The 26,096-nt window shown below is 42.7% G+C and overlaps 1 protein-coding gene across 2 annotated transcripts in view; it reads left to right on the top strand.

The window, feature by feature from the left end:
- The window catches only part of elac2 (elaC ribonuclease Z 2), a 36,753-nt gene extending 11,553 nt beyond the window's left edge, over positions 1-25,200 (top strand). The window contains exons 9-24 of one of the 2 annotated variants that reach the window (XM_033044075.1): positions 603-661; positions 1,235-1,307; positions 3,511-3,623; positions 5,894-5,992; positions 7,080-7,218; positions 7,738-7,823; positions 9,090-9,211; positions 12,343-12,439; positions 13,307-13,445; positions 14,622-14,660; positions 16,183-16,292; positions 17,054-17,153; positions 18,494-18,614; positions 21,067-21,145; positions 22,809-22,953; positions 24,538-25,200. In XM_033044075.1, the coding sequence (XP_032899966.1) occupies positions 603-661; positions 1,235-1,307; positions 3,511-3,623; positions 5,894-5,992; positions 7,080-7,218; positions 7,738-7,823; positions 9,090-9,211; positions 12,343-12,439; positions 13,307-13,445; positions 14,622-14,660; positions 16,183-16,292; positions 17,054-17,153; positions 18,494-18,614; positions 21,067-21,145; positions 22,809-22,953; positions 24,538-24,804 (1,788 nt within the window). In that variant the 3' untranslated portion in view covers positions 24,805-25,200. Of the gene's footprint in view, positions 1-602; positions 662-1,234; positions 1,308-3,510; positions 3,624-5,893; positions 5,993-7,079; positions 7,219-7,737; positions 7,824-9,086; positions 9,212-12,342; positions 12,440-13,306; positions 13,446-14,621; positions 14,661-16,182; positions 16,293-17,053; positions 17,154-18,493; positions 18,615-21,066; positions 21,146-22,808; positions 22,954-24,537 lie in introns of both variants that reach the window. The other variant, XM_033044074.1, reaches the window with a different exon arrangement.
- Positions 25,201-26,096: the final 896 nt, after the last annotated feature.

The following is a 26,096-nucleotide window of genomic DNA, read 5'->3' as shown; positions in this document are numbered from 1 at the left end:
TCGGTCCTAAAAGACTCCCCTCTTAACCTTAAAATGATTGCTGTAATTTGTCCCAAATGTGTAGGGAGTGGCTGAGAAAGTGGGATAGCATAGAATTCCTAACTCACTGTATGTCATTGCCACTTGCAGGCGGAGCACCAAGGCAAATTCCTTGTATGTGAATACTTGGCCAATAAACTTATTCATTCGTGCATTCATTCATTCAATTAGTGTGAAGGAGTGATCAACAGTCGGCATGGACTTGGTGAGCTGAAGGGCCAGCTTCATGCTTTCAATCAGCCAGAGCTGTGGGGTAGGAGGAGAGGAATAACATTATTGGATGTCTCTTTCACAGAGCCAGCACTGACAAAGTGGGTCAAATGTACTGAATCATTCACTGATTCTGAGTGCACCGATTTAGGGCTCCGATCATAGGGAACAGAAAGGGCCTTTGATTATTACGGGTGTCAGAGGTTTTGGGGAGAAGGTAGGTGAATGGGCTTAGGAGGGAGAGATAGATCAGCCATGACTGAATGTCAGAGGAGACTTGATGACCTACTTCTGCTCCTATCATTTATGAGCTTATGAACTTTACTCAGCCTTGATACTCTGTTCATTTGCAGCTTCATCCTAAGAAAGGAAATTTCCTTGTTATGAAGGCAAAGGAGCTTGGTCTTCCAGTGTAAGTAGTTAGGATTTCATCTTTTGTACCTTTAATTCTTTCACCACTAAAATGCCGACAGCACAAATTTGTATTCATAACAATATTGTAATTCTAATTAATTCATTACCCAAAGTATGATAAATACATCCAAAGAACTCGATTTGTCATACAGTCATACCAAAAAAACACATTAAGGAGACATTTAAACACACCTGAGCAATTACAAACACATGTGTCCCAAACATTGTGGTGCCCTGAAATGGGGGGACTATGTATAAACACAGCTGTAATTTCTATATGAAGAAACCAAAATGTATAAAAAAAATACCCTTTAATAAAATCTGACAATGTGCACTTTAACCACATGTCATTTTTTTCTATTACAAATCTCAAATTGTGGAGTACAGAGGCAAATAAATAAATGATGGGTCTTTATCACAAACATTGTGGAGGGCACTGTATGTACCTTGTTGCATTCAATGCTCTAATGTGACCACCTTTGATTTAAAATTCTGGTTTTATTTCCTTGTTTATTTACCATTTTATGGACTCATTTATTTGACAGCAATGTTTGCACTTTTTATGTTTCAGAGGCACCTCGGCCATCGGTCCCATTGTTGGTGCCTTGAAGGCAGGAAAGAGTGTTGTGTTTGAGGGGAAGGAGGTTTGTCAATATTATTACTTAATGAACTTAAAATTTATACAATGGCATATGGACACACTGATCTGTTTTGTAGTAAATGCCCACTATGTTCTGTGTGCTGAAGCAAAGCAAGAATTTCATTGTCCTATCAGGGACACATGACAATAAACTCACTTGAACTTGAACTATTGAATCTCTACCAACTTTAATGGTACACGTGAAGATTATTTGCTTGTACAGGGGACAGCGCTGTTCAACAGTTCAACAGTTCGGCAAGTTTAAGAACAGACACGAGGCCAGCAACATGGAAGAATTGCGCTGCTTCTGATAAGCATTGCTTTGGACTATGTTTACTATTTCTGCACCAGCAAAACCACTTAAATTGCAAATGACTTGTTTTTCGATTATGTTGAGCTTTGTGCTAAGGGAGAGTCTGGGAGCAAGTTGAATGGTTCAATTAATTCATTGGAATTAATTTGCTTGGGGTCTGAGATGTTGGCATCATTCATTTTTTAATGCATAAGTAGATGTGAGTACAAATTAGCAGCCCCCTCGGGTCCTTTGTTAAACTTGGCAGAAGCTGGAGGTTCAAACATGTTTTGGATGGATCTGTCTCTTGGGGAGGGTGAATGAGGCCGGTGGAAGGCAAGCTGCCAGTTATGGAGGTGTGGTGGGTGTAGGAAGGGGTGGTGTGCTGACATTACTCATCTAAAGCACTTCATCAAATCTCCCTCGCTCTACAAGTCGGTAAAATTCATTCAATTTTGTTTTGATGAAGAAATGTCTTTGAATTTCAAGCACAGTGCGTGGGAATACTGCAGTTGTATTGTAGCCAATAGTTTCTTTAAAAATGTTAAAATAACCACCCTCTTTTATTAAACATGTTCTTTGCCATATACTCGGAACATTTCCTGCCATTTACACACATTAATGCCCATACACACTCTTGTAATTTAGCATATATTTTCTTTCTTCATTCTTTCTGCCAGTGGGTCCTTCCTCCTTAAGGTGACTTCCTTTTTTCCAAAATTCTTTTGAGCCCAAACTCTCTCGCCTTTTCCAGTCAGTAGACTCCACGTCATTTTATGTTTCTGGTATCTTAAAGTTTCACGGATACCTGCCGTTAGCGCCACGAGTCGCTAAGTTGCGTTCACGAGTTCCGACGTTCCCGCTACGTTAATTGTACGCAGTTATCACGAGTTAAATTTGTTTTAAATTCGGGGTACCTCGTGGGTCAACTCAAACTCTCATTTAACGCCTAATATCTCTTGCCTATGTCAATGTCATGTCACTTGGCTGTTATTTTTTCAGACTGTTTTCTTCCAATCTATTGTTTTCTTCCCCACTGCTTTTTTCATCCATTGAGCTGTTTTTTTTGCAAGTGCACATCCATTTCACGAATCTATATCAAAAACACTGATTTGAACAGATGCCTCAAAGAACACTTCATCCTGCGGTCTGGAAAGCTATGACTCACTAAATTCTCTGCTTTCTGAATGGAAATTCAGCTTATTTTCAGAACTGCCACTGACCTTAGCATGGACATTCAATGTGCTAGCTGGCCTTTCATGTGAGAATTTTGTCAAATGCCTTCTGAAAATCCACACCCAACCTGCATTCCCTTCACAAACCTTCTTTGCTACCTCGTCAAAAAGTTCAACGGTTTGTCAAATTGTGTTTAACCAAAAATCTATGATGATAGTGTTTCATTAACATCTCACGGAGCCTTTTCAAATGTTCATAAGTGATAGGAGCAGAATTAGGCCATCTGGCCCATCAAGTTTACTCTGCCGTTCAATCATGGCTGATCTAACTCTCCTCCTCAACCCCATTCTCCTGCCTTCTCCCCATAACCCCTGACACCCACACTAATCAAGATTCTATCTATCTCTGCCTTAAAAATATCCACTGACTTGGCCCCCACAGCCTTCTGAGGCAAAGAATTCCACAGATTTACCGCCCTCTGATTATTCCCTGGTTATTGTTCCTGAGAACATCCCCATTTTTTTGCATGTTATCCAAATAAAAATCTTTCACAACTGTGTTCTGTCGCTTTGCAAAGCTGGGATCAATCCACATTTAAATTCTTGGTAGGCCTTCACTTGACCCTTTTCCGATCCTACTTCATTGGGATGTGGTGAATAGTCATTGGAGCTGTTGCATGCTGAGTAGATGCAAGGTAATGCCGTCGCTTGCACACCTGAGCTATCCATATGTTTTGCAGATCAGACCAGAAGAAGTGTGCACGCCTGCTGATCCGGGGCCCACATTCCTTGTATTGGAATGTCCCAGTCGGGAGTTTATTCAACCCGTGTGTGAGAACGAACAGCTCCAAAAGTTAGTTAATCATTATCTTCTAAACATTTGTCAATAAATAGCTTGCTCGGTGGAGAATATAGAACTGATGCATTACTTGTTGGATTTTCTCTGATGAAAGCGTTGAGGTTGTTAAACTCCACACTCAGTAAATGCCGTTATACAGACTTGAGACTAGGAGGCCATTGAATCCATGTGCCTCTCATGGCCCTGAAAGAACATTCGTGTTCAGTCTCAGGTAGGGTTGCCAACTTTCTCACTCCCAAATAAGGGACAAAAAGTCAAAATAAGGGACATTAATTCCTGACGGCAGTTCGTTGACCGACTCGTTGACCGACTGTAAAAGATTTTGAGGAAACGGAAACTGGCTTTAACGAAGAAGGGCTCAGACTCTTCATCATTCAAGCATGAATGGGCCAGTTCCATGGCTTGACAGTCTGATTAAGTCTTTCTTCTATGATTAATGATGTACACCGTTTATAATCTTATAAAGTCCCCCTATCCAAGAAAAACATCCACAAAAACTCATTCATACCCATTGCGATAAACAGTTTAAAAAAAAAATGAACAAGGGACAAATTAACCCTGACGCACTGTCACTTTACACGTATCCACAACTTTTATCTTGTCTATATTTACAGTTTTTAATCTTTATACTTGCTTTTAAGATCTATACACACTGTGTGTGCTCGCAGAAATCTGTGTTGTATGACTGCTTATCAGTACATTGTCCTGGTTGTATGTTGAGCCACGTCAAAGAAGATTTTCTGTTACGACAGACAATAAAGTTTTCTGAATCTGAATCTGAATCTGAATCATGTAGGAACAATTGGAAATCACATAGCTAGTGACAATCATGCTAAGCACATGAATGTAACTACACATGCCACGGGACGTGTTCATGTCATAATTCCATAATGTATGGATGTGTGCATGCACAGAACCCCATCACAGTTAGCAACTGAATTTCTATTAAACTGCGTAAATAGAGCACAAAAATATTGTAAAAACTTATAGAATTTTTAACTCAGTTTTAGTATTTTAATAATTTAAAAAGGGGTTATTTCACACAATACTGTTATTTTCCCTAATCCCATGGCCTTCCACTTTCTTAAAGCCTCCTTCATGTCAATTATTCAAATGGCTTCCAAAAGTCCATGGATATATAATTTATTGTACTACTTTGATCAGTTCTCCATGTGATTTACCAATTCAGTGAAGTTAGTTGGCTGTAAGAAATCCATTCTGGCTGCCATTGATTATCCCACGCCTGTCCAAGTGTTTTATCCCTGTAATTTGCTCTTTAATGTCACCCTCTTTCTTTAGTGTGAGTAAATATCAGCAAACTTCTATTTCTCAAGCATGTTAGCCACATGCAAAGAGAACTAAACAAATGCAATAAATCTTGCATTGTATCTATGTTGCTGAAATATTGATTCCAAAACATGGCTTCCCAACATTATTGAACAGGACAGTACAGGAGCAGGTTGTCTGTAACTCGGCCCACGGCTTACAATGGCCTATTTCCTTTATCATCATTACTTTTTTGCATATCATTCATTCATTTCTGCTATATCTCTCTATATCACCATCTATATCTCTCGTTTCCCTTTCCCCTTAGACTGAAGATGGGTCTTGACCCGAAACGTCACCTATTCCTTTTTTCCAGGGATGCTGTCTGAACCACTGAGTTACTCCAGCTTTTTGTGTCTATCTTCCATTTCAACCAGTATCCGCAGTTCCTTCCTACACAGGAACAGGCCCTTCGGCCCACTATGTCCGTGCTAAACATGATGCCATGTTAAACTAATCTCCTCTGCCTGCATTTGATCCATAATCCCTCCAATCCCTGCATATACAAATGCTTATCCAAAAGCCTCTTAAATACCACTATCAAACCTGCCTCGACCACCACCCCATGACAGCACATTCCAGACACCCACCACTCTGTGCTAATAGTCACTATCCATCACAGACTAGTTTGTAACTGACCTCTCCTACTGTGGAGTACATCCATCATGGACAAATGCATTATTTTTCTGGTGTTTAGCCTGGGGTGATTCCTTCCTCAATCAATGGAGATTAGAAGAGTTGTACCATGTTTTGCCATGGGGTTTGCTTGACGGCTTGATCACCTCCCTTGTAAGAATTGGCTGGCATTTGGAAAGTACCACTTGATTTGGAAAGTACCACTCCAACTGTGCACTGCTTGGGCAAAGGATTGATGATTTAGTAAAACAACATTATTTTCTCTTCCCTCCATTGATCTTATTACAATTTATTTATTCCAGGTATCTGGCTGGTGGGAGTGAAGGCCCGACTGCATTAGTGGTCCACATGGTGCCTGAGGCGGTTTTGGCAGACAATGTATATAAGTCGTGGATGGCAAGGTGATTACATTTTTGTGAAGCCTGCTGTACGCACACACTTACAGTGCCATCGAGTTGCTGTATGGGGTTAAGGGACTAGTCATTACTCAACCAAGAAATAAATATCAACGCAAAAGTTGCCTTGGGGTTACTTGCAACACTGAGTTATTTTTTTACTCCATTCCTCATTATATTCTTCCCATTAATCGATGTTTGGAAATCCTGGAACTGCAATGAGTCAATAATTCCTTGAAATTTATTGTCCATATTGTACTCTGTGTTACTGTTCTGGGTCCCGTAATATAGAGCTCAGTTTATATTTTTTGTTTGTGAAATGTTCTGTTCAGCGTTGTAAGTATTTTAAATTTTAAAATGATTCAAGTGTGCACTCTGGCAATTGTTTCTGAAACGTTCATGTTGTGATGTGTCCATGAGGCAGTCTGGTGGGCTTGGGAGTTTACTCCTGAAATGCTCAAAGGGGTTGAATTGTCAGCTTGGCTCAGTGAACAGTGCACTAAGTTTTAAAGGGGTTGTTTTAGATTTAGAAAGAGTGCAGAAGACGCTTCTCAGAATGCTGCCTGCATGTTGGCAAAAAGGAGAGGCTGGGCAAACTTCGATCGCTTTCTATGGAGCTGAGGGGAGACGAGATAGAAGCAGAAACGGTTATGAAAGGCATAGATAGGATAGGACTTTTTTCTACGGTGGAAATGTCAAAGATAGTGCGTATAGCTTTATGGTCAAAGGGGAAAACTTTAGAGGAGTAGTGCGGGCCAAGACACTATAACACACTGCCAGGGGTGGTAGTGGAAGCAGATATGATAGTGGCATTTTAGCGGCTTTTAGAAGGACACATGGCTATGCAGGGAATGGAGATAAATAGATCACACGAATGCAGAGGAGATTGGTTTAACTTGACCTTATTTTAAATGTGTTATATTATTCTATGGAACTTGACTCTTTGTTCAAAAATCAGTAATGCAGTTTTGAAATTGTTTCTTGAACTTGATGTATACGCACATGACCTCATCCCCATTGAAGTTTTAATTGTGAGTGTGCATGTTTCATTGCTTTGTTCATTTCAGCATCATGTTCTTTAACCTCACCACAGGTTTGGGCCGACCACAGAACACCTAATCCTCAATGAAAATAATCAAACCGTTCACAATCTGCGCAGCCATAAAATCCAGACGCAACTCAACCTTATTCATTCGGACATCTTCCCGCTATTGAAAACCTTTCAGACCAAGGTAGGTACATGATTCAAAGGTTTGGGTTTTGCATTAGTAATTTGGCTCTTGCCAGCCTGGTCCATGGAGCTGACTGCAACTTTGAGAGCTCCATGTTTGTAGTTGAGCAAGTACTTGTCATGTTTGCTGCTTGTCCTCCACTGAGCTGCTGTGTTGGCCTCTCCACCATAATGTAGGCAAGTCACCGGAATTATTACAAAGTTAACATTGGACCGGTGTCCTCCGTCCAGGCACTAGCGGTGATTATTATCAGTGTTGTCCAATCTTACTCCTGGACATTTGGCTTTGTAAAGTTTAATGGAATCAAATTACAGAAGTGGATTCAATGTGTAACCACGATTATATTGTTCTTCCAGCTTGGGTTATTAGGGGCTAATTATTCATTCATGGTTGTATTAACTGTTCACATTTATTTTTGCATGTGGTCTTTGTAAATTTCTAGTACCATTCTAGTTCATAATCTTTAAGCAGATTGTAAAGAATAACGCACGAGTGTGGCGAACTTCATTTTGATTACAGGACGAGCCTGCCTCCCTCTCTGTACCAATAGTTCGAGGTCACTGTCTGCTGAAGTATCAACTACGGCCCAAATTTGAATGGCAAAGGTCAGTTCATGTAAGTTAGATATATTTACTGTGGTTGTTCACCAGAACTGATGGCATATAAACAGTCTGTGAAACCAAGGGAGCTGAGCACATCCCATTTATACATTTGTTTGGGAACTTGTGACTCATCCTTCAATGGTGATTTCATTCAGAAACTTCTGATTAGAACCTGAACCAAATCTAGAAGGCAAATGGCGAAATGAATAATTTGCAAATACAATTGCAATAGAATAATATAATTAAGGAGCAGCTGAAATGTGGGACTTGCTGCCTCGGGTGGTCTTAGCTACCTCCATCCCCTATTTCAGGTCCAAGTAGCTGGGACCAAGTGAGTTATTGGACGAGTATAGGGGCTATACAAGCATTGCCACCAGTCATGGCTAGTTGCCTTGAATGGCCTGTTGTTATGCTGTTCATTGTATGTAAGTCGTTTTGGAGTAGCAGAGAACAGTTTACTCATCCACGTGTAGACTCGCCGACCATTTCGCCAACACTTGCACTCGCTCCGCCAAGGCCTACTGGATCTCCCCGTCGCTAACCCTTTTAATTCCATTTCCCATTCCCGTACTGACCATTTTGTCCTGGGCCTCCTCCATTGCCAGAGTGAGGCCACACACAAATTGAACCTCCCATTCATTCCCCTTGAGTAGCTTCGGACCCATTGCAATGAACATTGACCACCAACTTTAGGTCATTACAAAACCCTCTTTCCCTTGAAGAGAGTCCACATGACTGAAGAAGATATGCTGGAGTTCTTAAAACACATAAAGGTAAATAATACTTGGGACCTGATCAAGTGTATCCTCGATCATCGTGGGAAGCAAGGGAAGTAATTGTTGGACTATTGGTTGAGATAGTTGCATCATCGATAGCCACGGGTGAGACTGGGGGAATGTGTGCCTCCATTTAAGTGGCTGCCATGAATGGGGAAGGTAAGTGGGGTTCAAGTGTGCTCCTGTAATTCTGTCCAGATTAAAAGAGGTGGTAAACCAGTTACTGGAAAATCGGTGGTGGATCAGTATGTAAAATCCGAGGGGCATAAATAGCGGGGAATATTAACAGGAAACTGACTGTAAAAGCTTCTATGGATATGTGAAGAGGAAAATATTAGGAGGAAAAGATTAGTGAAGACAAATGTAGGTTCCTTACAGTTAGAAACAGGTGCATTTATAATGGGGAACAAGGAAATGGCTGACTAGTTAAACAAATATTTTCCCTCCTGCATGACTGATTTTCAGCTGCATTTTCTCCACTTTGTTCAAGCAGGGATGCTGTGGTTGAAGTTGACACAAAGGAATTTATTAACGAGGCAATGGAAATCCCAGGCTTCATGGCGCAGGTTGAAGAGTGCAAGCGAGTATTAGCTACAAACCCTGCTCTTCCATCAGGTAAATCATTGCAAATGTTGGATTATTACATTTGAAAAGGAAGTCTCTGTTTAGAAACATTCCTCCCTGGTTCTATTAATCTGCCGTGCTGGTTTTTTTCCCCCTGGGGTGTACCTGAACTGGGTTGAAATAATTAAATGCATGGCTACCTTAACTGCTCCAGTGGTTCCCCACCTTCAGATTACATTAACTTGCTTTGTGGCTAGTCTGTTTATTCCTGATCTTCTGGGATGGCAATTGCAGTCTTTAAACAATATCACAGAGCGCCACTTTCACAAGAGTGAGCAGAGATTTCCCTGGTGCTTTGGGAACTCCTGTCTGGGAAGTACTGTGGTCTGGTTCCTTCATCGTTCAATAGTAAGTTGTTCCTCAGGGAACTTGTCTGTTTAGGCAGGAGGAGGCTATTATTTTAAAAATGTAGAACACCTGCAGTGAGCGCACTTTATTCTGGCATTTCTGGTAGCCAGTATTCATTGATGCTGTAACACAGCTACACAATGTGATGCAATGGTAGAGTTGCTGCCTTACAGCTCCAGACACCTGGCTTCCATCCCGACCATGGGTGCTGTCTTTACGGAGTTTGTACATTCTCCCCGTGATCTCGCACACTCCAAAGACGCACAGGTTTGTAGCTAAATTGGCTTGGTATAAGTGCAAAATTGTCCCTAATGTGTATAGGTAGTGTCACTGGTCGATGCGGATTCGGTGGGCCGAAGGGCCTGTTCCCGAGCCGTAAACTAAAAAAAATCAAATATTAAACAACTAGAGCAGATGGGCTAATAATTGGTCTTGCAATGCTCTTTACATATATTCATTAAAAAATACTGAACCAGCTGAGTCCAGTATTCAGTATTTCTTTAATATCATTTTCACTGAGAACTCACATACACAGAGGAAACGAAAAAACGTTGCCCCATCGGTTTCCATTCAGTGTATAAATTAAAAAAGGATAAATACATGGAGCTTTAAAAACAAATTAAAATTACCATGTTTACAACAGAAAGTAGGCCTAAAATTAACAATATGATAAAAACAGACATTCTGATCGACAGTGGCTTTATAGTGGCTTTACTTTCAGGTGCCTAACTTTAGGCGCAGGAGTAGGCCATTCGGCCCTTCGAGCCAGCACCGCCATTCAATGTGATCATGGCTGATCATTCCCAATCAGTACCCCGTTCCTGCCTTTTCCCCCTATCCCCTGACTCCGCTATTTATAAGAGCCCTATCTAGCTCTCTCTTGAAAGCATCCAGAGAACCTGCCTCCACTGCCCTCTGAGGCAGAGAATTCCACACAGCCACAACTCTCTGTAAGAAAAAGTGTTTCCTCGTCTCCGTTCTAAATGGCTTACCCCTTATTCTTAAACTGTGGTCCCTGGTTCTGGACGCCCCCAACATCGGGAGCATGTTTCCTGCTTCCAGCGTGTCCAAACCCTTAATAATCTTATATGACCTTTTGTTTTCCACCTCATCTCTGACATTCTTCCCTCCTCTATCCCAAATGTAGTGCCTGCTAATCCTCGTTACCTTTTTGACTTTTTCCCATTTTGATGAAGTGTCATGCACCTGAAACATGAACTTTCTCCAAAGATGTTCCCAGGTTGTTCACCCACTGCTGAGCTTTTTCTGTTTTTATTTAAGATAAGGGTGGTACAGCTGTAGGCTTCAGTCCTGATCTCCTGTCTGTGAGAAGTTTGCACATTCTCTCTGTGACACTATGGGTTTCACTCTGGGAAAGTAGCCAATATAATCAAAGACTTGTTCCATCTCGGTCGTTCCTTCTTCTCCCTGTTCTCGTTCAGCACAAGATACTGACACTTGAAAGTGCTCACAACCAGACTCGGGAACAGCTTCTTCCCCTCTATTATTAGGCTTCTGAACAGTCCTACCAGAATACTGTTCGATTCACCTCGTCCCACAGTCTTAGAATAAAGGGGAGGTCATTTAAGACTGAGGTGAGAAAAAACCGTTTTCTCCCAGAGAGTTGTGAATTTATGGAATTCCCTGCCACAGAGGGCAGTGGAGGCCAAATCACTGGATGGATTTAAGAGAGAGCTCTAGGGGCTAGTGGAGTCAAGGGATATGGGTAGAAGGCAGGCATTGGTTATTGATAGGGGGACGATCAGCCATGATCACAATGAATGGCGGTGCTGGCTCGAAGGGCCGAATGGCCTCCTCCTGCACCTATTTTCTATGTTTCTATGTTTCCCCATTGTTGACATCAGACTTTGTCTATGGAACTGATGCGCTATAATGTGCTGAGAACTACATTCTGCACCCTGTATCTTCCCCTTTGCTCTATTTATTGTACTTGAGTTTGTCTTGATTGTATATATATATATGTATGGTATATCTGATCTGTTTGGATAGCATGCAAAACAAAGCTTTTCTCTGTACTTCAGTACACATGACACTAATAAACCTAAACATCAACATAAACCTTCCTCCCATACCCCAAAGACGCGAGTTGGTACATTAATTAGCCACGGTAAATTGACCCAGCCGCAGTGTTGGCCCTTGTGGCTAAAGGGATCAGGGGGTATGGAGAGAAGGCAGGCGCAGGATACTGAGTTGGATGATCAGCCATGATCATATTGAATGGCGGTGCTGGCTCGAAGGGCCGAATGGCCTACTCCTGCACCTATTTTCTATGTTGGTGCTGTATAATTAATGTGGATGTAGGGAGATTACATTACATGAACATTTATAGGGGAATGGGATGACTCTGAGCTAACACAGATCTAATGGACTGAATGTTTAAGAAGGAACTGCAGATGCTGGAAAATCGAAGGCACACAAAAATGCTGGAGAAACTCAGCGGGTGAGGCAGCATCTATGGAGCAACGGAAATAGGCAACGTTTCGGGCCGAAACCCCGAAGGGGTTTCGCCCCGAAACGTTGCCTATTTCCTAATGGACTGAATATGTTTTCAGGATATATGGAATTAATTTAAATGCAAGGTATTTGGAATCTTGGAAACTTTATTTGCATTAGATGTATCTTTTGTACTATGGTTTCCAATGTAATCTTCCTTTTATGTAAATTTGAATACAAATGTCCATGTGTTTTTCAACTGTTCAGATTTACTAGTCATTAATATTGGGAGTTAATTTATCTTTGACTTGTATTTCCAGATAATGTTGACAAATATCCAGAGGTCGTTTTCCTTGGAACAGGCTCTGCGATCCCAATGAAGATCCGGAATGTTAGCTCCATCATTCTAAATATAGAGTAAGTCTGTTTCAATTGATCGTGGCAGCTTTAGTCAACAGAAGGGCTGTACGTTGAGAAGGAAGCATTCTGTGTTAATTGACAAGAATCTTATTTATGTTTTATATTCTTTATTTTAATTTTCAAGCAAGCTTTGGTCATGGAAACGTAGAAAATAGGTGCAGGAGGAGGCCATTCGGCCCTTCGAGCCAGCACCACCATTCATAGTGATCATGGCTGATCGTCCCCTATCAATAACCCGTGCCTGCCTTCTCCCCATATCCCTTGACTCCACTAGCCCCTAGAGCTCTATCTAACTCTCTCTTAAATCCATCCAGTGACGTGGCCTCCACTGCCCTCTGTGGCAGGGAATTCCATAAATTCACAACTCTGGGTGAAAACGTTTTTTCTCACCTCAGTCTTAAATGACCTCCCCTTTATTCTAAGACTGTGGCCCCTGGTTCTGGACTCGCCCAACATTGGGAACATTTTTCCTGCATCTAGCATGTCCAGTCCTTTTATAATTGTATATGTTTCTATAAGATCGCCCCCTCATCCATATGATGTTCCTTATGATTCATGTGTAAGGTGACTGGCTGTTTTTATTTCGTTAAAGGGGTTATTTAAATGCATTAATGCACCTATTTTTATAAAATAAAATTGTGATAGTTTTGCCCCTAGTAAGGACTCTGTCTGTAATTTGAGCTCAGTGCAATTTTTCTATCTGACCCAAAAAGTATGCTAGAATTTGTGATTCGTTTTGTTGATGATCTGAAGAAAAGGAATGAGATTAGGAAATTTCTCTTGAAGAGAGTAAGATGGGGATAAAAACAGTTACGGTAATATTACACGTATCATCTCCGTGATTTGTGTTTTGCACTGTATTAGCTCCAAGCGGTCAATGTTATTGGACTGCGGTGAAGGCACCTTTGGACAACTCTGTCGCCACTATGGCAATGATGTGGACAGGATCCTCTGTAATTTGTCAACCATCTTTGTGTCCCACATGCATGCTGATCATCACACAGTGAGTATTAGCAGTATTAGCAGTATTATTTCTGCCTGTTTCATGTTCAAGCTCTGCATCAATAATATAACTAACCTGGCCTTTACTGGATTTATTGCACTAGAGATGAGGAAGGGTGGCTTTGGTAAATTGTTGGTCTATAGATCTCCCATGGTAGACGAAAATGCTGGAGAAACTCAGCGGGTGCAGCAGCATCTATGGAGCAAAGGAAATAGGCAACGTTTCGGGCTGAAACCCTTCTTCAGACTGCGGTGAAGAAGGGTTTTGGCCCGAAACGTTGCCTATTATCTGAAGATGGGGGCAAAGACCTATCATTTATTTATTTACCTCTGTACTCCACAATTTGAGATTTGTATTAGAAAAAAAAATCACATGTGGTTAAAGTGCACATTGTCAGATTTTAATAAAGGCCATTTTTATACATTTTGGTTTCACCGTGTAGAAATTACAGCAGTGTTTATACATAGTCCCCTATTTCAGGGCACCATAATGTTTAGGACACAGCAATGTCATGTAGATGAAAGTAGTCATGTTTAGTATTTTGTTGCATATCCTTTGCATTCAATGACTGCTTGAAGTCTGCGATTCATGGACATCACCAGTTGCTGGGTGTGTTCTCTGGTGATGCTCTGCCAGGCCTGTATTGGAGCCATCTTTAGCTTATGCTTGTTTTGGGGGATAGTCCCCATCAGTTTTTCCATCAGCATATAAAAGGCATGCTCAATTGACTTCAGATCGGGTGATTGACTTGGCCATTTAAGAATTGACAATTTTTAGCTTTGAACAACTCCTTTGTTGCTTTAGCAGTATGCTTGGGATCATTGTCAATTAACTCTCCCGAGTTATACCAGTCTCTTCCAAATGATAGTAAATCCTATTCTGAAGAAGATCCTTCTTCAGATCCCTACCATCTGTGCATTTCCCTCCACTGACTTGCTGTGTTCCTCCAGGAGTTTATTTTTTGCTGAGGATTCCAGCATCTGCAGTCTCTTGTGTGTAACTTCCAGTAAATTCCTCTGATGTGCTGCTTTAAATTCCTGCCTAGATTGGGTGGGAGCTGAGGGGATTTTACATGGTACCTCCTGCCCAAGGAGAGGGCGAGGAGACAGTGAGGGGGGTTGTTCAGTGTATTGTTACAATTTACTATTTCCATAGTAACACCTTGTTATGTTGCAGGGCCTGATAAATATATTGTTGGAACGAGAAAAGGCTTTGGTAAGTTAAACCCTATTTTCGAATATTTGAATTTTTATTATCTAACACACACTGGTGCACAATTAAAGATTGCATAAAACAAATGTTGGGATCACTCTGAAGAACAGGCAGCATTTGCAGAGAGAAAAACAATAATTGTTTTGGGTTGATCACATTCCAACAGAACAGTGAAAAGTAAAAAATAAAATTGGCTTCAGGATTCAGAGTCTAGCTCTAGTATCTTTGATTCAGAGTGTAGCTGGTTTAAATTGAAGATAGACACAAAAAGCTAGAGTAACACAGTGGGCCATGCAGCATCTCTGGAGAGAAAGAATGGTTGACCTTTCGGGCCTATTTGCAGTTGGTGTCTATTCAGTATTGAGTTCTGTGCAGATGCAAAGTTAACACCTAACTCGAGCACAAGTATTTGTAGATGGACACAAAATGCTGGAGTAACTCAGCGGGACAGGCAGCATCTCTGGAGAGAAGCAAATGGGTGATGTTTCAGGGCGAGACCCTTCTTCAGACTGAAAGTACAAGTATTTGTACTTTGTTTCCATAACTGATCTGATTCCTGCGATAACTGTATCAGTCTTAACCATAAGCCGTTTAAGGAGAAGCAGGTGTATTTCTCGAGGCATGGATGGCACACGTAGCATCTGGCCAATTGCCCTGACCTACAATATGATACGAAACAATACAACAGAACTTTACTTATCCCAGGAGAGAAATTGATCTGCCAACGGTCCTAAAACAACACAAGATACATGAAATTAAAGTGACGAGTGGAAAGGATTGGGGGATGTGCAAAGTTTGGGGAGTGGGACGAGCGTCAGTCTCAGTCTACCCCACGACAGAAGGGGGAGGAGTTGTACAGCTTGATAGCCACAGGGAAGAAGGATCTCCTGTGGCGTTCTGTGCTGCATCTTGGTGGAACCAGTCTGTGGCTGAAGGTACTCCTCAGGTTGACCAGTGTGTCATGATGGGGGTGAGCTGTGTTGTCCAAGATGGGGACCTAAGGACCTGGGGAAAACACTCATCTTAGCCAACCTGAACCAAAAACCAACACAACCCAAACATAGCATGTGTAGGTAAGCTTGGGTTAGGTAGCCAAGCTTTACATCAGTAAACTGTGAAAGTATTCCCTGTATTCCCAAGTTTGTGTTACTATTATGCCTGGAATGAGCAATGGTCCCAGAACTGAGCTGCTGTATCTATCATCTCATTCCAAGAATAGCTATTGACAACTAGGCTCAAGGAACTGCAGATGGTTCCAGCATCTACAGTTCCTTGTGTCTCTACCCTGCTTTCTGTCCCTTGTTCCATGATGTTGCTGCCAACCTTTAAAAACATTGTCCGCTTACATCTGTACATTGCTGTTTTGTTTTGACCCCTGTTGACAGGAATTAATGTATTCTATTTCCAAGGTACACAAAAATGCTGGAGAAACTCAGCGGGTGCAGCTGAGTTTCTCCAGCATTTTTGTGTACCTTCGATTTTCCAGCATCTGCAGTTCCTTCTTAAACACATGTTCTATTTCCAGGTTGCCCTGGGTGAACCCTTCAGCCCGGTTATACTTGTGGGTCCAGCACAGATCATGAACTGGTTGAATCAGTACCACAGTCATTGCCAGAAGATTCTACGACATATCAAGTGAGTCTGCATTTGGAGGATTGCTTTCTTTACTGAGCTTTGTTTTTTATTTGTACAAGTTGAAAGCAGTAATGGCCCTGGAATTTTAAGTCCAAGGGAAGTCAGCGGAACAGCTTCCAGGCATGGTAGAGTTGCTGCTTGCAGCGGTGGAGACCCGGGTTCGATCCCGACTACGGGTGCTGTCGGTAGGGAGTTTGTACGTTCTCCCCGTGACCGCGTGGATTTTCTCCGAGATCTTCGGTTTCCTCCCACACTACAAAGACGTACGGGTTTGTAGATTAATTGGCTTGGTATAAGTGTAAATTGTCCCGAGTGTGTGTAGGATAGTGTTAATATGTGGGGATCGCTGGTCGGTGCGGGCTCGGTGGGCCAAAGGGGCTGTTTCCACGCTGTATCTCTAAACTAAACTGAACTAAGCCGATTAAAATGCTCACATCCGCTGCAGGCCATTCAAAGACTCTGCACTTCATTCTTGGAAGAGTAAATTAAATCTTCAGTTTCACTCCACAAAAGTCTGTCGACACAGAGTTTAATGAAATGTTCAAGGTTGAGGTGACTTCATTTCTGCACGGTAAGAATGTTGATGATGCGGAGCAATAGTGTGTAATGGGAAGTGGAGTAATGAGGAACAATGGCATGATTAGCGGGCTCACGAAGTCTGAGCCTGGTGGGTCTGACATTGGATCTGGAGGGGTCTTATGAGGGGTCTTGTTCTGTCACTGGACTGTGCTTGACCATCAGGTGAACCTTTGTGTTTTCAGTCTCATTCCTGCATGGCATCTTGTGGAAGGTAGCAAAGTTACCAAGTTCAACACTCAAGACTTGATCCACTCTTTGTTAAAGAGGCTTGAACTGGAAAAGGTAAAGGGACATTTTGTCATGTCAATCTGTTGACTGCCTTAGGTGCTATTTTTTTTTTTTTTTTACCAAAGAGAATTGGAGTAGCCTGCGGGGTACAGACTCTGTTTGACTGTTCTCCTGTTGTATTTCTCCTGAGAAGTGCTGAAACAGGAAACATTCCTGGGGGTTAAAATGGTCTTCGTTAGCACAAAATGGACAACAGTGAATTGGCAGGTACACAAAAATGCTGGAGAAACTCAGCGGGTGCAGCAGCATCTATGGAGCGAAGGAAATAGGTGACGTTTCGGGCCGAAACCTTTCTTCAGACTGATAGGGGGTGGGGGGGAGAAGGAATGAAAAAGGGGAGGAGGAGGAGCCCGAGGGCGGGGAGATGGGAGGAGACAGCTCGAGGGTTAAGGAAGGGGAGGAGGCAGCAAGGGCTAGCAAAATTGGGAGAATTCAATGTTCATGCCCGCCGGCCGCAGGCTACCCAGGCGGAATATGAGGTGCTGTTCCTCCAATTTCCGGTGTTGCTCACTCTGGCAATGGAGGAGACCCAGGACAGAGAGGTCGGATTGGGAATGGGAGGGGGAGTTGAAGTGCTGAGCCACCGGGAGTTCAGGTAGGTTCTTGCGGACTGAGCGGAGGTGTTCGGCGAAACGATCGCCCAACCTCCGCTTAGTCTCACCGATGTAAATCAGCTGGCATCTAGAGCAGCGGATGCAGTAGATGAGGTTGGAGGAGATACAGGTGAACCTTTGTCGCACCTGGAACGACTGCTTGGGTCCTTGAATGGAGTCGAGGGGGGAGGTAAAGGGACAGGTGTTGCATTTCTTGCGGTTGCAAAATTGGCATCTTGTTTTGGTGCCCACACAATTTTCTCTTCAAATCCCGTAATTCAAAAGAAAATAGTTTGGAATTCTGTGTTGTTGCTCAGGCTAATTTAATCCAAGCAGAATGAGTGGCCAATAACAATAATGCAAGACAATTCTCCCCATTAATTCCCTCTAACGTCATCTTTGCAAAGAAAACTGAGTTTAGTGAAAGAATTACTTGTAACTTTCTAATCTGAGCAAAGTATTTGATGCTTCATTAAGTTGTGGGTTTTAGAATCTGCAACTGAGAATATCTGATGCTTGTAGCCATCTCTTAACATTGGGTAAAATCTTGGGCTAAGATCTGTTGTCTTATTTGGCTGCTGAATTCTGTATAAAGAATTCAGTTTACAGATGTGTTGCTTCAAACAGTAAATAAAGTTGGTGAAATTGGATGAGTTTTTAGTTTGGATCTTTGGCATCTGCCACAGTGCGTTCTGGACACTAACATTGTGCTATTTTCTTCTATCTGCTTGTTTCTGTCAGTTTCAGACCTGCCTGGTGCGTCATTGCAGAAATGCCTTTGGCTGCATCCTACAGCACAATTCAGGCTGGAAAATTGTGTACTCGGGAGATACCATGCCTTGTACAAACCTCATTCAGACAGGTCAGTGAATTTGAGAATGCAATGAAATTGGATTAGAACATCGAATCTGAACGAGGACTCCAACCCGAAATGTCATCTGTCCATTCCCCTCTACAGATGCTGCCTGGCCCGCTGGGTTCCTCCGGCACTCTTTTTTAAATCAGGGTTCCAACATCTGCAGTCTCTTTTCTAAATTCTCTATAGTTAGAAGGAACAATAGTTGGCTATTCGCGCTCTTTTCCTGTCACTCCGGGGATCACAACAGCACCCTTAACTCACCAACATTGAACTTTATCCATGTTATTCTTGCATCTATCTGAGATTGTATCTGTCTAAGATGGTCAAGAGATTGTTGAATCTCTTGTTGGATTGTCAACAAATCCTACAAGTGAGGTCCATTTGTTGGACTCTTGTGGTCATTTCAATGACATGGTTACAAGCCAGTAAAACATGGAAACCAACTCCAAATGTATAATTTAGCTGCAGACACCAGGAATAACATAGTCTGTAAGTGTTCTTTGGAACATTGCTTTCAGGCGAGTCATGGGATGTTTGAAATTGGTCTAAGATCAAAGATCAGAGAATTACTTAATTCAATCAGGCTATTTGGGTGAATCATGAATGAAAGTGGATTGCTTGAAAAATAAATGTCAACGCCACTGCTTTAGAATATGTTAATAATTTGAAAGCATGGATAACAAGGACAATCCAAGGACTATACATAGAAACATAGAAAATAGGTGCAGGAGTAGGCCATTCGGCCCTTCGAGCTTGCACCTCCATTCAATATGATCATGGCTGATCATCCAACTCAGTATCCTGTACCTGCCTTCTCTCCATACCCCCTGATCCCTTTAGCCACAAGGGCCACATCTAACTCCCTCTTAAATATAGCCAATGAACTGGCCTCAACTACCTTCTGTGGCAGAGAATTCCAGAGATTCACCACTCTCTGTGTGAAAAATGTTTTCCTCATCTCGGTCCTAAAAGATTTCCCCCTTATCCTTAAACTGTGACCCCTTGGTCTGGACTTCCCCAACATCGGGAACAATCTTCCTGCATCTAGCCTGTCCAACCCCTTAAGAATTTTGTAATTCAAGGTTGAGGGATCCCCCCTCAATCTTCTAAATTCTAGCGAGTACAAACCGAGTCTATCCAGTCTTTCTTCATATGAAAGTCCTGACATCCCAGGAATCAGTCTGGTGAGCCTTCTCTGTACTCCCTCTATGGCAAGAATGTCTTTCCTCAGATTAGGAGACCAAAACTGTACGCAATACGCCAGATGTGGTCTCACCAAGACCCTGTACTCACCAAGACCCTGTACATGGACTGGTTAGATCACATTAGTATCATTAGCTTGGGGGATGCATTTTGGAAACCAATCCTAAGCCTAACCACCTCTAAAGCTACCCACCCATCCACCTTGTCAGCAACCTCTCACCACATCTGTGGAAGTGTCTGTGGTTTCTGCATCGGCTTCATTAATAACCGCCAAAACGTAAATCCTGAGTCAAGCGAGTCATTCTTGATCCCGCAGGACTGCCTAAGAAAAAGGGGGTATTCTTGAAGGACTGACTACGGGTCCTGACATCCCCACCATCAAAGAAATCTGCCTCGAAAAGGGCAGCCAGCATCATCAAAGACCCACAAAACCCTGGCCACACTCTCATTTCACTCTTACCATCGGGAATAAGGTATAGGAACCTGAAAATTGTAATGTCCAAGTTAAGGAGCAGCTTCTTCCCGAGAACCAACAGACTATTAAACATTATAGCCTCCAAATAAGCTTAGAGACCCGGGTTCGATCCCAACCACGGGTGCTGTTTGTCCGGAGTTTGTATATTCTCCCCGTGACCACGTGGGTTTTCTCCGAGATCTTAAATTAAAATTAAATTTCTTTATTTATATAGCACATTTTTAGTCAACTTGCATTGACCCCAAAGTGCTTCACATAATTACATTCACACACACAGGCAAAGGTGGGTGAAGTGTCTTGCCCAAGGACACACACAGGCAAAGGTGGGTGAAGTGTCTTGCCCAAGGACACAACGACAGTATGCACTCCAAGCGGGATTCGAACCAGCTACCTTCCGGTTGCCAGCCGAACACTTAGCCCATTGTGCCATCTTAGGTTTCCTCCCTTACATCAAAGATGTACGGGTTTGTAAGTTAATTAGGTGGGTATAGATGCAAAATTTGTACTTTGTCCAGGAACCAGCCTCTAGTGAGGGTCTTGGCAACATGTGGCTCAGTCCAAGTGGCGGGGATGGTGGGCAGTTGCTGTCGGTTGTGCTCCAGTCTTCACTCTCAGCAGCTGATAAATCTGCTCAATGAGGCATTTCGAATGTCTGGAATTTTGGCAAACTACTGTCAAATATTGAACTGCATTTGCACTAACAAATGGAATACAAATATATCTTTAGATTTAAAGGGCAGTGCAGTTTCCCACTTGAACTGTCTTTTTACTGAACAGGGCAGAATGCCAACCTGCTGATTCACGAGGCTACACTGGAAGATGGACTTGAGGAAGAAGCTATTGAGAAAACACACAGGTAATGACCAAACTCTGATGCTACTTTACCTTTTAACCTATAAAATCCTCAAAAACTATCACTAGATTTCTGAACCTATCCATTTCATCCCGGAGGAACTATTACCACTTTAAGGGATTGGACAGGCTAGATGCAGGAAACATGTTCCCGATGTTCGGGGAGTGCAGAACCAGGGGTCACAGTTTGAGAATAAGGGGTAGGCCATTTATGAGACGAGGAAAAACGTTTTCACTCAGCGAGTTGTGAATCTGTGGAATTCTCTGCCATTGGACGCAGTGGAGACCAATTCACTGGATGTATACAAGAGAGAGTTAGATTTAGCGGAAGTCTAACTGAAGCAAATTGACGGAAGTTGTGATATTCGATATTAATAGCCCTGTCCCACGGTGCGAGTTCATTCCAAGCGTTCTCCCGAGTTTGCCCTGATTCGAACTCGGAGATTTACGGTAATGGCCACTCGTTGGTACTCGGGGCTCTCGTGGACATTTTTCAACGTGTTGAAAAATCTTCACGGGTCTTACCTGCCGTTAACGAGTTTTCCCGAGTACCTGCCATTAGCGGTACGAGCCGGTAAGAGACGTCCCCGAGCTCCGACGTACCCGCTACGTTCATTCTCCGTGCTTACCACGAGTTTGATTTTTTTTAAACTCGGGAGAGCACTCTCAACTTGGGACAGGGCTTGAAGTCCAGAAGGCTACAATGTGCCCAGTTAGAAGATGATGTGGTATACTCAAGGTTGCATTGGACTTCACAGGAGGCTGCAGGCCTATAAGTTGGAGTGATTAAAGAACTGTCTAGCTCATCTACTAGATCTGATTTTGTCTGTTGTGTGCACCAAGCAAGCTGAGGAAAACACTTATCTTTGTGCTCCAGACACACGCGCGTGAGATCGCTGGGTGTGTGCGGCCATGACAGTTGGCCTGGAACATTTTGTTGATGCCTTTTGTGGAGTTTTGTCTTGGGAATATTCTTCTTACGAACGGTGTGGGCCACAAACATGAGCGAGCCTTGACCAAAGGGGCAGGGGCCTCCTCGAGGGACACTTAAAGGGCCAGCCTTTAACTTGCCAGTCCAGCAAGCTGAGAAATGATACTTTCAATCAAGCTCGATTATCTACCTTTAGCAAAGATTCTGGACCTCCAAAACCCAGGCTGCACATCTGCATTGAAATGGGTCCAATCAGCTCTTAGCGCACTACCAGAAATACTCAGTAGATCAAGTAGCATCTGTAGTGAGAGAGGGGAAACTGCTTCACCAGTAATTGTAAATTGGTTATCTTCTGAGTTTTGCAATTGTTTTCTTGGTCTTAATATTTCAGGTTGAAGAAACTGTTGGACAGACACAGTGAATGTAAAGGGTTTTGAGCTCTTGATTGTGAATTGTTAACTTTGTTTCTCTTGTCACAGATGCCACTTGCCATGATGAGTATGCTCACTGTTTTCCGTTACAATTGTAATGATTAAACCCTGCCATGGGGAACCCTCCCCCACACCATTTTCACTATAGAATATTGAGAATTTCTTGAGCACTTATTCACCGAGAATTTTGCGCTACCTTTGCCCACATCTTCTTGTGATGCACTGTCAGTATTTGTATAAGACTTTCCAAAATCACTTGTTAAAGTTGTATTTAAACAATTTTGTTTGTTGTCTCTTTGCAACAGCACAACCTCTCAAGCCATTGATGTGGGCATGAAGATGAATGCAGAATTCATAATGTTAAATCATTTCAGCCAGAGATATGCAAAGATCCCCCTGTTCAGTGCGGACTTCAATGAAAAAGTTGGAATAGCATTTGACCATATGAGGGTACGTACTGTTTCCCATTTGAGGATAAATCACTTCACAAGTACAGAGAGAAAAATAATTCACAGGGCAAACCTTTGACAGATGATGATTGGCTTGCATCCACAATATTGCCAGCCACTTCTGACTTCTTTACAGCCACGAAGTTGTTTGGACAGTGAAAATTCCCTAATAACTTGGCCTTTGTCCAAACATTTGAAGAAGGCTACCCAAGTGAAATATGAGGTGCTGTTCCTCCAGTTTACATGCGGTTCAATGTTCATACTATTGGGCTGGGTTGTTCCAGGTGAGACAGAGGTTTATGTGCCCCCCACGTGTAACCTCATCTACAGCATCCGCTGCTCCTGATGTGGCTTCCAATACCTTGGCGAGACCAGGGATAGACCTGGCGACCATTTTGCTAAACACTTGCGCTAGGTCTGCCAAGGCCTGCTTGATCTTCCAGTTGCTAACTATTTTAACTCCTCTTCCCATTCCCATACTGACCTTCCTATCCTGGGCTTCCTCCATTGCCAGAGTGAGGTCATGTGCAAACTGAATGAACAACGCCTCATATTTTGCTTGGGTAAGTTGGGTATGAACAATGAACCCTCCAATTGTAGGTAGCTACATAACCCTCCTCTACTCCCTTCTACCCCCACATACTGCCCCCACCCCCCCTCCATTCTCAGCTACATACCTTTCTCTAGCTTCACAATTCGCCACTCTTCAATTCTTTTGACGTGCATATTGTCTCTTTTCATAGAAACATAGAAAATAGGTGCAGGAGTAGGCCATTCGGCCCTTCGAGCCTGCACCGCCATTCAATATGATCATGGCTGATTATCCAACTCAGTATCCTGTACCTGCCCTCTCTCCATACCACCTGATCGCTTTAGCCACAAGGGCCACATCTAACTCCCTCTTAAATATAGCCAATTAACTGGCCTCAACTACCTTCTGTGGCAGAGAATTCCAGAGATTCACCACTCTCTGTCCTAAAAGATTTCCTCCTTATCCTTAAACTGTGACCCCTTGTTCTGGACTTCCCCAACATCGGGAACAATCTTCCTGCATCTAGCCTGTCCAACCCCTTAAGAATTTTGTAAGTTTCTATAAAATCCCCCCTCAATCTTCTAACCTCATCTCTGGCCTTTGTCTATCTACATTTGCCTATCAAGAAGCCCTCCTCACTTGTACCAACCTATTACCTCCATCCCCCCTTCCCCTTCCAACTCCCCCCTCCCCCCCTTACAATAAGTGAGGGAGTGACCTATCTAACCTATCCATGTTACCCAAAGATGCAGCCTGACCTGCTGAGTTTCTCCAGCACTTTGTGTAGCTGGCATTTGTAGTTTGACCAAGACGTGAGGTAGATTTGACTTTCAATGTTAGTTGCAAGTGATTGCGAGAATTTTCTTTTGCCATTGTTGTTGGGTTCCATTGCCTTCAGCTGAACTAAACGTAAGGAATGAACTTGGACTCCATGCACTGAATATCTGTTTGCTATAGCCATCTGTTCCAAGTAGTGATACACTGTTGTAATAATGAGATTTCAACACAGTACACTACTTACTGTAAAAAAAAACCTAAAACATTTCCACACAGGTTCGGTTTGGTGACTTCAAGGTGGTGCCTAAACTCATTCCATCCCTGAAAACCCTATTTGCGGATGAGATTGAAGAGATGGAGGAACGGCGTGAGAAGCGGGAGCTTCGACAGTTGAAGGAGATCCATGGCTCTTTCAGCACAAATGGACCAGGGACTCGGGGGCAGTCTTCAGTTCCGAGGATCAGTGAGACGGCTGATGAAATGAAACGGGAGCTGGAGGGCTCTGATCAAGATGCGGTCCACAAAAGAGTAAAACTGACTTGAGATACTGCTGGTGATGAAATCCTGGAACGCCATTCTGTTGGCAAAGCCAATCTTCTACATTTGAGAAAATATTGAACCAGTTTTACATTGTTGCATAGATGAGATTATTGTACAGAATTATTGTGAACGGGCTGAAAATATGCAGTTTGGAGTGATCTGATTATATTTGTTTTTTTATTTTGATTTTGAACATTGCTCTGCAGTTCACATGTGCATTGTTCAGTACCCACACGCTCAGACATCTTCATCCTCTCCCGCCCTTCTTCATATTGCAGCGTGGCCTTTCCAGCATCTCTGCTTCCTGCAAATACAGACTGAAGGAACACATCCGTTCTTCAGTTGCTCTAAATGTGTAAGGCAAATAATTAAATATTTGAGAGGAATATTATGAGATAAAACATAGAAACATAGAAAATAGGTGCAGGAGTAGGCCATTCGGCCCTTCGATATGATCATGGCTGATCATCCAACTCAGTATCCTGTACCTGCCTTCTCTCCATACCCCCTGATCCCTTTAGCCGCAAGGGCCACATCTAACTCCCTCTTAAATATAGCCAATGAACTGGCCTCAACTACCTTCTGCGGGAGAGAATTCCAGAGATTCACCACTCTCTGTGTGAAAAAAGTTTTCCTCATCTCGGTCCTAAAAGATTTCCCCTTTATCCTTAAACTGTGACCCCTTGTTCTGGACATGCACCATAGGAGTCTGTCTTTTGGTTGTATCTTTCAGTTTTTCAATCAGGTATTTGGTTTTACGCCTGAAACGGGTTACCCAAAGCTGTTGCCATCTCCGTTCCTCACCTCTTGGTTTGCCCCTCACCTCTGCCATTGCTTAGCCCACCTAGAAACCTGCAACACAGTCAGAATGACTTTGCTATCTTAGCCCTTGGAAATCCTCAACCATGTTCAACAACTAATCCAGTTCACATTAGGAACTCCCGTGTTTTGATGGCGGAGATGGCACTCCCATGTCTTGCTTCAGATGGTGTTCAGCAATTTCCATACTAAAAATAAAGGTTGTTACCTGAAGACCACCATCATTTCCAAGAATCAGTGAGATGGCCAACAAAATGAAACAGGATGAAGGGTCAGATTAAGATGCAGACCGCAAAATAATATAACTGACTTGAGATGCTGCTGTTAGTGAAATCATTATTTGGCAGTCCTGGGAGTAAATGCCTCTATAAACAATCTTCATAGTAAGAAGATAGACACAAAAAGCAGGAGGAACTCAACGGGTCAGACAGCATCTCTGGATAGAAGGAATAGGTGACATTTCGGGTTGAGACCCT

The sequence above is a fragment of the Amblyraja radiata genome, chromosome 26 (assembly GCF_010909765.2).
Source record: "Amblyraja radiata isolate CabotCenter1 chromosome 26, sAmbRad1.1.pri, whole genome shotgun sequence".
NCBI classification, from domain to species: domain Eukaryota; kingdom Metazoa; phylum Chordata; class Chondrichthyes; order Rajiformes; family Rajidae; genus Amblyraja; species Amblyraja radiata.
The sequence above is the reverse complement of the archived record's forward strand: the minus strand, read 5'-3'. Positions and strand labels throughout refer to the sequence as shown.